The sequence below is a fragment of the Podarcis cretensis genome (genome assembly GCF_951804945.1).
Source record: "Podarcis cretensis genome assembly, chromosome: 14".
Lineage (NCBI taxonomy): Eukaryota > Metazoa > Chordata > Lepidosauria > Squamata > Lacertidae > Podarcis > Podarcis cretensis.
Window position 1 is genome coordinate 12,312,773 of NC_137183.1, and position 12,407 is coordinate 12,325,179.

At 46.6% G+C, this 12,407-nt stretch overlaps 1 protein-coding gene across 1 annotated transcript in view; it reads right to left on the bottom strand.

Annotated features, from left to right (window-relative positions):
- The window catches only part of CYP19A1 (cytochrome P450 family 19 subfamily A member 1), a 44,785-nt gene that overhangs the window by 12,400 nt on the left and 19,978 nt on the right, over window positions 1-12,407 (bottom strand). Inside the window, exons 2-3 of the mRNA XM_079953373.1 lie at window positions 6,273-6,448; window positions 1,325-1,475 (exon numbers count right to left, since the gene is read on the bottom strand). Of these exons, the coding sequence (XP_079809499.1) occupies window positions 1,325-1,475; window positions 6,273-6,411 (290 nt within the window). The 5' untranslated portion in view covers window positions 6,412-6,448. The remainder of the gene's footprint in view (window positions 1-1,324; window positions 1,476-6,272; window positions 6,449-12,407) is intronic.

The window sequence follows — 12,407 nt, forward strand, 5'->3', positions numbered from 1 at the left end:
TTCATAGCTGTCAACTATTCCCTTTTCTCACGAGGAATCCTATTCGGAATAAGGGAATTTCCCTTTAAAAAAGGGAAATGTTGACAGCTATACTCAGGGTCCCTTTCAGTTCTACAATTCTATGATCTATGATGTGTTCTCTGATCTCTACAGACTAGCCAGCATTGGGGCTCCTAATCTAGATTAGGATCCTGGCATGTGGCTGGGGGGGGAGGGGCTTCAGTTCCCCCACACTGAAGCCCTGATTCAGATTGCGCCCCTTGCAACAAAAGCAGGAAGTGTTTTCTACTGCTCTTTATGAGCCTGGTATTCTTTACACTGGGATGCGGGTGGTGCTGTGGGTTAAACCACTGAGCCTAGGACTTGCCGATCAGAAGGTCGGCGGTTCAAATCCCCGTGACGGGGTGAGCACCTGCCCACCTAGCAGTTTGAAAGTACATCAAAGTACAAGCAGATAAATAGGTACCACTCCGGCGGCAAGGTAAACGGCGTTTCCATGCCCTGCTCTGGTTCACCAGAAGCAGCTCAGTCATGCTGGCCACATGACCCGGATGCTGTACGCCGGCTCCCTCGGCCAATAAAGCGAGATGAGCGCTGCAACCCCAGGGTTGGTCACGACTGGACCTAACGGTCAGGGGTCCCTTTACCTTTATTCTTTACACAGAGAAAGATTCCGTTTCAAATTTTCCTCTTTAGATTCTCCTCTCACTGCCATGGAAAGTCAGCAGGACAAAGAGTGCAGTCAGCTCCATAAAACTAGTGAAGAAGGATCTAGCCAGGGTTGTGCCAGTATTGGATTTAGGGCGATGTGGGTGGTTCCCCCATGAAGGGGGTGCAAGATTGAGAAGATCCATTTTGGGGTACCAGATTTTGACCTCACCCAGGGCACCATATTAAAAAGATTGCCCAAGCCCACCCCTGGTTGTGCCCTAGCAATCAGACCTATGGTGTCATTGTAATTAATCAGTATATACGTTCTCTCAAAATGCACAATAAATAAATTAGAGTAACCAGATGCAAACACTAAGAAGTCTCAAATGCCGCATGCTTTCCTTGTAGAAATTATGCCAACCAGATCGCCTCATGCTCTCCGCTGTTGACACTCTCAACAGACTATGAAAAGTTCAGGAGACAGGACTTGCCCTTGCAGAAGCCATGCTGGCTGTGCTTCAGCAAGGCTCGTTCTACCTGCTTGGTTATTTTATCTTTAATGGTACTTCCCACCTGTTTTTCAGGACAGATATCAAGAAATTTCCTCTTACATCTGGACACTCTAATAGCAATAGTTACTCTCCATCCAGACTTTCAGAAATCAAAGATTTACTTGCTAATAATGAGGGTCTCTTCTCCGTTGATCCAGACTCTCATAAATTCACCGTACATCTTGTTGTAGTAGTTACAGGCACTGCCAATACCCATCCAGAGGAATCTCCAATGAGAAATAAGGGGACCAATCCCCATACAGTAGCCAGGGCCTAAAAGAAGAGGGAAGGGGGGAGAGATGGATTTTATCATTAGCCTCCATTCATATATAATATTTTGTTTGTTACTATGTTATGTGTGTTTGTGATGTTATATTGTAAACCACCATGTGATCCCTGGCAAGGGCGCAATAGAAATGGAATAATAAATAAATAAATAAATTGAACAATGGGGTGCTTCAAAATTTCCCTTATTGTGAGGATAAAAATGGGGAAGTGAGAACCATGTATGCCACATTGAGCTCTGGGGAGGGTGTGTGTGTAAAAGTGGCACTTTGATATGCTTTCGAACTGCTAGGTTGGCAGGAGCAGGGACTGAGCAAAGGGAGCTCACCCCATCACAGGGATTCAAACTGCCAACATTCTGATCGGCAAGCCCTAGGCTCTGTGGTTTAACCCACAGTGCCACCGATGCCCCAAAAGTGGCATAATGTGAAGGTAAAGGGACCCCTGACCATTAGGTCCAGTCGTGGCCAACTCTGGGGTTGTGGCGCTCATCTCGCTTTATTGGCCGAGGGAGCCGGCATACATCTTCTGGGTCATGTGGCCAGCATGACTAAGCCGCTTCTGGCGAACCAGAGCAATGCACAGAAAGGCCATTTACCTTCCTGCCAGAGTGGGACCTACAGTGGAGCCTCGCAAGACGAAAAGAATCCGTTCTGTGATTCTCTTCGTCTAGCGGTTTTTTCGTCTTGCGAAGCAAGCCCATTGACGGCTTAGTGGATTAGCGCTATTAGCGGCTTAGCGGCTTTTAGCGGCTTTTAGCGGCTTATCGGCTTAGCAGATCAGCTGATAAGCGGCTTAGCGGCTTAGAAAAAAGTGGGGGAGGGAAAAAAAAACCCGCAGGAACTCGCAAGACATTTTCGTCTTGCGAAGCAAGCCCATAGGGAAATTCGTTTTGCAAAGCACCTCCAAAACGGAAAACCCTTTCGTCTAGCGGGTTTTCTGTCTTGCGAGGCGTTCGTCTTGCGGGGCACCACTGTATTTATCTACTTGCACTTTGATGTGCTTTCGAACTGCTAGGTTGGCAGGAGCAGGGACCGAGCAACGGGAGCTCATCCCGGGTCGCGGGGATTCGAACTGCCGACCTTCCGATCAGCAAGTCCTAGGCTCTGTGGTTTAACCCACAGCGCCACCCACGCCCCAAATGTGGCGTACACATGGCTTATTTCTCCAGCCAAAACTCGGTGGAACTCAGAATTCAGCCCCAGGCAGCTTGTCGTGTACAATAGGAGTTGTAGTCCTGCAACATAGGTCCCCAATCCTGATACTATCCGTAAGGCTGTTACAGTAATTGAAAGGATATGAGAGGGCTAGTTTAATCCAGCCTGGCATTTGTTTCACTGCTTTGTTTATTTTGAGAGTATGCCGCAACCTTTTACGCCAAATGATCTCTCAAGGTTGCCCCAGTCATATGCTCCAAATGCGGTTTGAAAAAATGCAGACAATGTTTTGAAAACAGAGCGAGGCAAATGTGTAAGATATTGGCTCTTCTCCAGGTTGTGGAGAATGGAAAAGACCAAATGCATTTCAGCATGAAATTGCTCCACTGAGATCAATGAAGTGATGCTCTCACACGAACTTCTACAGTGTCAAGCTTCCTGATTTCTCTTACTTTACATTTTTACAAGGCAGATTTAAAATAGCTTCTTGGCAAGTACGCATGTTTAGAGTTTTTGATATATCCTGTGCTGATTGTAGGTAGATTTAATAAATGATAACATCCCATTCTAAACATCCCATGCTAAATTTGCTTGCGTAGAAACAAGTGCTGGGATCACAACACTGGACTGGTATCTTAAGTCTTGTTTCCCTGAGAAATAAATGCAGCTAATTCAGTCTGGCTCCCACCCAGAGTTTCCAGTAGGCAGAATCATCCTGCTGGAAGCGACAGAGTGGGAGCAGTGCTGTTTTTTTCTAGAAAGAGAAGTGCTGGAACTCACCATGAACACCTCCCTCGTTCTCTTCAAATGGCAATAGCACCCACCTGAGACTTCTGGCTGAAAAAAAGCCCTGGCTGGGAGACAGTGACTGAGCCAAGGTCACTCAGTGATTTTCAGTGGCTGAATAGGGCACCCAACCCTGGAATGACCAAGGTGTGTGTTGAGAACACAGGGGGCTAGCCTAGTCCCCCTGGTCCACTGACTGCATGCCACTGGTGTTTAGGATTCCAAATTTGAAGAACCAGGCACTTTGAGAAAGGGAATTTTTCCCACTGATGGGCTGACGGGAGATGAGAATCCAGCAACCCCGATTCATGTAATCATCTGCTACAAGGTCCCACTCACTTGTATGGCTTTCAGGGGGAGTTAAACACCAGGTCAGAAGGGACCTCACAGGAACAAAGGATATGTCTTATGCAGAGTCACACCATTAGGTCATCTAGCTCATGGCTGTCTATATCATGGGTAGACAAACTAAGGCCCGGAGGGCAGATCCGGCCCCATCGCCTTCCAAATCCGGCTCGCAGACGGTCCGGGTATTAGCGTGTTTTTACATTAGGGCCTTCTGGTGGTTCCCTCACTGCAAGAAGCCAAGTTACAGGGAACCAGGCAGAGGGGCTTCTCGGTAGTGGCGCCCTCCCTGTGGAACACCCTCCCACCAGATGTCAAAGAGAACAACAACTACCAGACTTTTCTAAAAGACATCTGAAGGCAGCCCTCTTTAGGGAAGCTTTTGATGTTTGATGTATTACAGTATTTTAATATTTTTTTGGAAGCCACCCAGAGTGTCTGGGGAAGCCCAGCCAGATGGGAGGGGTATAAATAATAAATTATTATTATTATTATTATTATTATTAGTAGTAGTAGTAGTAGTAGTAGTATAACGTGTCTTTTTATTTAAAATGCATCTCTGGGTTATTTGTGGGGCATAGGAATTCGTTCACGCCCCCCCCCCCCAAAATAGTCTGGCCCCTCACAAGGTCTGAGGGATAGTGGACTGGCCCCCTGCTGAAAAAGTTTGCTGACCCCTGATATTGACTGACAGCACCTTGTCAGGATTTCAGACAGGTACCTTCTGAAAGCAGAGTACAGTGGTACCTCGGGTTAAGAACTTAATTCGTTCTGGAGGTTCGTTCTTAACCTGAAACTGTTCTTAACCTGAGGTACTACTTTAGCTAATGGGGCCTCCTGCTGCTGCTGTGCCGCCGCCATGCGATTTCTGCTCTCATCCTGAAGAAAAGTTCTTAACCCGAGGTACTATTTCTGGGTTAGCGGAGTCTGTAACTTGAAGCGTCTGTAACCTGAGGTACCATGGTAGATACTGGAACTGACTTCTGGTGAGTTCCAACTGAAAAAAAAAACAACAGCCCGGCTGGGGACAGTGACCGAGCCAAGGTCACTCAGTGATTTTCATTGGCTGAATAGGGCATCGAACCATGCCGCTGACTGACTATCTATGACCAGTTTAGCCCGGTGGCACAAAGGATCGCTCCATCTGGCTCTTAACCAGAAGGTTGGTGGTTCGAGCCCAATCAGGGCAGCTGTGAGCAGGAACCCTGCATTTCAGGGTGTTCGACTAAACGACCCTCTGGATGTCTTCCAGCTCCACAATTCTGTGATTCAGTAATATGCAAAATTCTGTCTGAACATGGGAAATAAGCAAACAATTAAAGTGACACCAGTGCCAATAGATTTGTATTAGGAGCGAGGCACTAACAGCAGCAGCCTACAGAGGTCTACTTGGAAATGAGGCTGAGTTCATCCAGAGTTCAGGCTGCAGTCCTAACAGTGAACGCAAGAGGACTTGCTTATGAGGAGACAAGGTTAGGATAGCACTCTGCTCATGCCTCAGATCAGGGGTCAGCAAACTTTTCAAGCAGGGGGCTGGTCCACTGTCCCTCAGACCTTGTGGGGTACTGGACTATATTTTGGGAGGAAAAACAAGGAACGGATTCCTATGCCCCACAAATAACCCAGAGATGCGTTTTTAAATAAAAGCACACATTCTACTCATGTAAAAACACTCTGGTTCCTGGACCGTCCGATGGCCGGATTTATCAGGTGATTGGGCTGGATCCGGACCCCAGGCCTTAGTTTGTCTACCCATGCCTCAGATGAATCAGTGGCAGGGACAAGTAACACGAGGAGATTAGTTCTAATGGGATGAAGTGTGAAGGGGAAGATTCAAATTGCAATGTGCTTTCAGCTCCTGAGAGAGGCCATGGACTTTTTAAAAATTGCAAATAAAATAGAAGATAGCCCAGATTATAATATGATTGCTTTCATTTGCCATTTCTAATTCTCCTTGAAGGAGAGTCCCGCCCCCCCCCGTCTTCTGCATATATTTAAAAGTGGAAATTATAGGCCATCTCATGCACAATAGGTTGCATTCAGTTTTAGTCAGAGTAGTGTGACGCAGGATGTTGGACTAAGACCTGGGAGACCTGGGCTCAAATTCCTACTTTGTGCCCTTCACCACCATTCAGCCTGGCCTACCCGCTAGGGTTGTTGTGAAGCTCATATGAAGAAGGGAAGATCCATGGATACAATATTGAGATCCTTAGAGGAAAGGCAGGGTATAAATGCAGTAACCGGTGAATGAATTGAAATTCATGAACTTATCCTAAGTCAGACCATGGTTCCATCAAGTTCAGTATTGTCTACACTGACTGCCAGCAACCCTCCAGTAATTCAGGCAGTGATCTCTCCCAACCCTGCCTGGAGATGAACCTGGGGTCTTTTGCATGCAAAGCTTCAGCCCCTTTCCCAATTATCTCAGATCCTTTACTTGCATTAGGTTTTCTCTGAGTAAAAGTTGGATGCAAGCCTCTGCTTTGAAAGAACTTACCTGGTATGGTTGTTGCTTCTTCACAAGTCCACATCAGGAACAGGAAGCCTATGAGGAGCAAGACTGGGACTGTGGCAATTGGCACCGTCTCTGAGACCACGCTGGTGATATTGTACTGCATCGGATTGAAGGCTTCCATGATCGTCTTTGCCCAAGGCCCGAGCCAATCAATAGTCCTGCAAGAGCAAAATGAAAATCCAGCGTGTTGGGAGAGCACTGACAAAACACTCCGTCACTTTGGGTTGTTATCGTGGCTCCAACTGATGCCTTGCAACGCCCCCCTTCTCAATCCCGTAAAATGAGAGAGCCTGTCCCACTACCAGCTTTGCTTTATGACAAGGCCAGTGGTTTAGATTAGACAACGGCAGCAACAAGTCAAAACAAGAGAAGTTACGCTCTTTCTTTCCCCCCACCAAACAAAAGCGTCTCTGACCTTGGAATTGGAGCGCAGGTTTGCTTGAGACATTTTAAGCCAAGCGAGTTACTATCTCCCAAGCTTCCCTCGAGTAAGTTGGTCGGCTGGCCAGGATGCAGACCTGGGACCCTGTGCCAAATTTCTAATCAAAGGAAAAGGAAATTAAAAACCCTGGGCTGTGAGCAGAGCCCCGGAAAGCCTTTCATCCTCATCACCTTCCGACAACCATTGCAAGGAGTGACAGGAGCGTCCTTGAATTTCAAAGACCATTGAACATATTTCCCCGGCCACACTGGGAAGGCTGGGCCATGCCTGTGAACGAAGAATTGGCAGGGTCTGCGACTAGAATATCTCTGCGTGGATTGTGCAAAGCTTTAATTTGCAATGGCCATCCATTCGGCTGTCAAGGGTGGCCCAAGGAACTTTGCTGTCCGTGGCAAAGAACAAAACGGCGCCACGCAAATGCCCATTCTGCGTAGTTTAGCCAACAGGACTGGCTGCTGAATCCTACTTCAGTGCTGGCAATGGGACACTGCCCTGCCCTGAGGGAGATTGTCAAGGTAGTTATAAAAATAGAGGGCAACACACAGCTCTCTTGTCCAACAGAAGGGCCTGGTTCAGAGAGATCGGGAGCAAGGGCTGAGGGGCAATAAGACCTACACCAGCAGCTGATACTTCCAGGAGGCTGGGGAAAATACCCTCCAAGTGTCCTGATTTTCTAGGGACAGTCCCATGGCCGCTGCTGCCAGCCTCCTCCCTTGGGCAGCTCGTAGCAGCTGTTGGATAGTGAGGAAGAAGGAGAGGCTGTGTGGCACACCGGCTCTGGGGGCAGGTAGAGGGCAGGGCTGCCCTGAGAAAGAATAAAGGAGGAGCAGAATGGAGTGCAAGGAGTCTTGATGTTTTATTATTATTATTATGTGTGTCTAATCTTGCCCTTTTCTAAAATGCATTTATTGGTGTGTGTTTTAATTTTTGCAAATCTACCTGAGAAAAAAATAAAATGAAACTGGGATTAAGGAGTTTTCTCAGGACATTATAGGGCATGGCATGTGTACTGTGCCCCATTGGGGTGGCAGCGGTGGCACTCACTATTCTTCTCATAGGAAATGCTCTGCTTGGGGGGTTGGGGACAAAAATTGGGAGGACAAAGAAAGCCAGTAGCAGGGGACTGAGAAATGTCCCTATTTTCATCTGTGGAATGTTGGAGGGTATGTGGGAAAAGACTGGCCATCACTGCTATTCCATTTGCCTTTTGCTGTGGACAGCCTCCTCTGGAGTAAGGGTATGAGACCCTGCTATATTCCACCTAGCTTGGCAAGAGAGGGAAAAATAGTGGAAGTGAACAGCTGGCTTCGCAAATGGTGTAAACAGGAACGGTTTGGATTCTTAGATCACGGACTGCAGTTTCTTGAAGATGGACTTCTGGCAAGCGATGGGCTGCACCTCACAACGGTTGGGAGGAATGTTTTTGCCAAAAATCTCAGAAACCTCATCAGGAGGGCTTTAAACTGACTAATGTGGGGGAGGGAGACAGTGCTCCTGAAGGTAGGAGTCTATCAATTGATGAAGATGATCATCCAAATGTCATAGACTAAATGGAGTAAACAGCACGCAGACCTAGTGGTGGGAGGAAAAAATCCTTAAATAAGAGACACGGGGGAATGATTAATGGACTTCAATGTCTGTACACTAATGCGCAAAGCATGGGAAATAAACAAGATGAGCTTGAGCTCTTGGTAGAGCAAACTAAATATGACATAATAGGCATCACTGAAACCTGGTGGGATAAGTCCCATGACTGGAATGTAATAATGGAGGGATACAATCTATTTCAGAGAAACAGACCAGACAAGAAAGGAGGAGGAGTGGCGTTATATGTCAGGGATGTGTATACCTGTGAAGAGACCCAAGATTTAGAACCTGAAAGCCAAAGTGAGAGCATTTGGGTCAAAATTAAGAGAGAGAAGAATAAAAGTGACCTCATTGTGGGAGTTTACTATAGATCCCCAAGCCAAACGGAGGACATAGATGATGCCTTCCTGGAACAGATGGCCAAGCATGCAAAAGGAAGGGAGATAGTAGTAATGGGGGACTTCAATTACCTGGATATTTGTTGGATGTCAAACTCAGCCAAGAGCATAAGGTCAAACAGATTCTTCACTGGCCTTGCAGACAACTTAATTGTCCAGAAAGTGGGAGAAGCAACAAGAGGAACAGCCATTTTAGATCTGGTCCTAACCAATGTTGATGACCTGGTTAGTGGGGTAGAAGTGGAAGGATCATTAGGCGTGAGTGATCATGCTCTTCTGAAGTTTACTATACAGCGGAAAGGAGCAGCCAAGCATACTAGGACTCAATTCCTTGACTTTAAGAAAGCCGGCTTCATAAAACTTAGGGAAGTGCTGGGTGAGATCCCATGGACAGTAATACTAAAAGGAAAGGGAGTTCATGATGGCTGGGAGTTTGTTAAGAGGGAGATAGTAAAAGCACAACTTCAGGCAATACCAATGAGACGGAAACATGGAAGGTGCCTAAAGAAGCCAGGGTGGCTATCTAAAGAACTTTTAACTGAGTTAAGATTAAAAAAGGATGTGTACAAAAAATGGAAAAGGAGGGAAACCACCAAAGAGGAATTCAAACAAATAGCCAGCACGTGTAGACACAAAGTCAGAAAAGCTAAAGCACAGAATGAACTCAGGCTTGCTAGAGAGGTTAAAAGCAACAAAAAGGGCTTTTATGGGTATGTTCGTAGCAAAAGGAAGAACAAAGAAACAGTGGGGTCACTCAGAGGAGAAGATGGTGAAATGCAAACAGGGGACACAGAAAGGGCTGAACTCCTCAGTGCCTTCTTTGCCTCAGTCTTCTCCGATATGAAAACAATGCCCGACCTGAAGAATTTGGAGCAAATGATTCAGCAGAGGAAACACAGCCCAGAATAACTAAGGAGATAGTACAAGAATACTTGGCTAGTTTAGATGTATTCAAGTCTCCAGGGCCAGATGAACTGCATCCAAGAGTATTAAAAGAACTGGCAGATGTGATCTCAGAACCACTGGCAGTCATCTTTGAGAATTCCTGGAGAACAGGCGAAGTCCCGGCAGACTGGAGGAGGGCAAATGTTGTCCCTATTTTCAAACAGGGGAAAAGAGAGGACCCAAATAATTACCGCCCAGTCAGTCTGACATCAATACCAGGGAAGATTCTGGAGCAGATCATTAAGCAAACAGTCGGTGAGCACCTAGAAAGGAATACTGTGATCACCAATAGTCAGCATGGATTTCTGAAAAATAAGTCATGTCAGACTAACCTGATCTCGTTTTTTGACAGAATTACAAGCCTGGTAGATGAAGGGAACGCAGTGGATGTAGCCTACCTTGATTTCAGCAAGGCATTTGACAAGGTGCCCCATGATATTCTTGTAAAGAAGCTGGTAAAATGCGGACTTGACTATGCTACCACTCAGTGGATTTGTAACTGGCTGACTGACCGAACCCAAAGGGTGCTCATCAATGGTTCCTCTTCATCCTGGAGAAGAGTGACTAGTGGGGTGCCACAGGGTTCTGTCTTGGGCCCGGTCTTATTCAACATCTTTATCAACGACTTGGATGATGGACTCAAGGGCATCCTGATCAAATTTGCAGATGACACCAAACTGGGAGGGGTGGCTAACACCCCAGAGGACAGGATCACACTTCAAAACGACCTTGACAGATTAGAGAACTGGGCCAAAACAAACAAGATGAATTTTAACAGGGAGAAATGTAAAGTATTGCACTTGGGCAAAAAAAATGAGAGGCACAAATACAAGATGGGTGACACCTGGCTTGAGAGCAGTACATGTGAAAAGGATCTAGGAGTCTTGGTTGACCACAAACTTGACATGAGCCAACAGTGTGACGCGGCAGCTAAAAAAGCCAATGCAATTCTGGGCTGCATCAATAGGAGTATAGCATCTAGATCAAGGGAAGTAATAGTGCCACTGTATTCTGCTCTGGTCAGACCTCACCTGGAGTACTGTGTCCAGTTCTGGGCACCACAGTTCAAGAAGGACACTGACAAACTGGAACGTGTCCAGAGGAGGGCAACCAAAATGGTCAAAGGCCTGGAAACGATGCCTTATGAGGAACGGCTAAGGGAGCTGGGCATGTTTAGCCTGGAGAAGAGGAGGTTAAGGGGTGATATGATAGCCATGTTCAAATATATAAAAGGATGTCACATAGAGGAGGGAGAAAGGTTGTTTTCTGCTGCTCCAGAGAAGCGGACACGGAGCAATGGTTCCAAACTACAAGAAAGAAGATTCCACCTAAACATTAGGAAGAACTTCCTGACATTAAGAGCTGTTCGACAGTGGAATTTGCTGCCAAGGAGTGTGGTGGAGTCTCCTTCTTTGGAGGTCTTTAAGCAGAGGCTTGACAACCATATGTCAGGAGTGCTCTGATGGTGTTTCCTGTTTGGCAGGGGGTTGGACTCGATGGCCCTTGTGGTCTCTTCCAACTCTATGATTCTAAGAGGACTGCTACTTTCTGAACTGTATTTAAGCCATGATCCTTGCAGACCAAGAAGACCAGTACAGTGGTACCACGGGTTAAGTCCTTAATTCATTCTGGAGTTCCGTTCTTAACCTGAAACGGTTCTTAACCTGAAGCACCACTTTAGCTAATGGGGCCTCCCACTGCTGCCGCGCAGCCGGCACACGATTTCTGTTCTCATCCTGGGGCAAAGTTCTTAACCTGAGGTACTATTTCTGGGTTAGTGGAGTCTGTAACCTGAAGTGTATGTAACCTGAAGCGTATGTAACCCGAGGTACCACTGTACCAGAAACCTTATTGTCAGTTAACGCTCGTTTTGCTTTGCATTTGTGTACTTAAACCGAGATTGGGCATTTGTTTTTTGTTAGGTAATGATTGAAATTACCCTGTGTTTGACATGCTCTATATTTCATATAAGGGACGCAGGTGGTGCTGTGGGTTAAACCACAGAGCCTAGGGCTTGCTGATCAGAAGGTCGGCAGTTCGAATCCCCGCAATGGGGTGAGCTCCCATGCCTCAGTCCCTGCTCCTGCCAACCTAGCAGCTCAAAAGCACATCAAAGTGCAAGTAGATAAATAGGTACCGCTCCAGCAGGAAGGTAAACGGCGTTTCCGTGCGCTGCTTTGGTTCGCCAGAAGTGGCTTAGTCATGCTGGCCACATGACCCGGAAGCTGTACGCTGGCTCCCTCGGCCAATAAAGCGAGATGAGCGCCACAACCCCAGAGTCGGTCACGACTGGACCTAATGGTCAGGGGTCCCTTTACCTTTATATTTCATATATTTTGATGTTTTGAATGTATGCTGTAAGATAAAGCACTTTAAGAGTAGATAAGGACAGACGATTTTACTATTTTGTTGAGATACATCTGGCATGAAGCCAGTGACAGATTTTTGGTTAACGAGAATTGTTCCTGGGCCAGACAAAAACACATCACAATTCCCCCCCCCCATTGTTGCAACAACATGAAAGAAGCATGTTTCATGGGATGGACTGACCATTGTCTGATTAAGTTTGGACAGACAGAAGCAATTGCCCCCTGTAAAGGGGGGTGGGACCCATTTGGGATGGCCCACCCTCAGAGACTAATGGAACCTGATGTTTCCTAAATGCTCTGGGGGAATTTCTAGTGGAGAAGGTTGGCAATCTGGTTGAAGCCTTTGTCTCGCTATGCAATTGTAAGATTAAGTGAG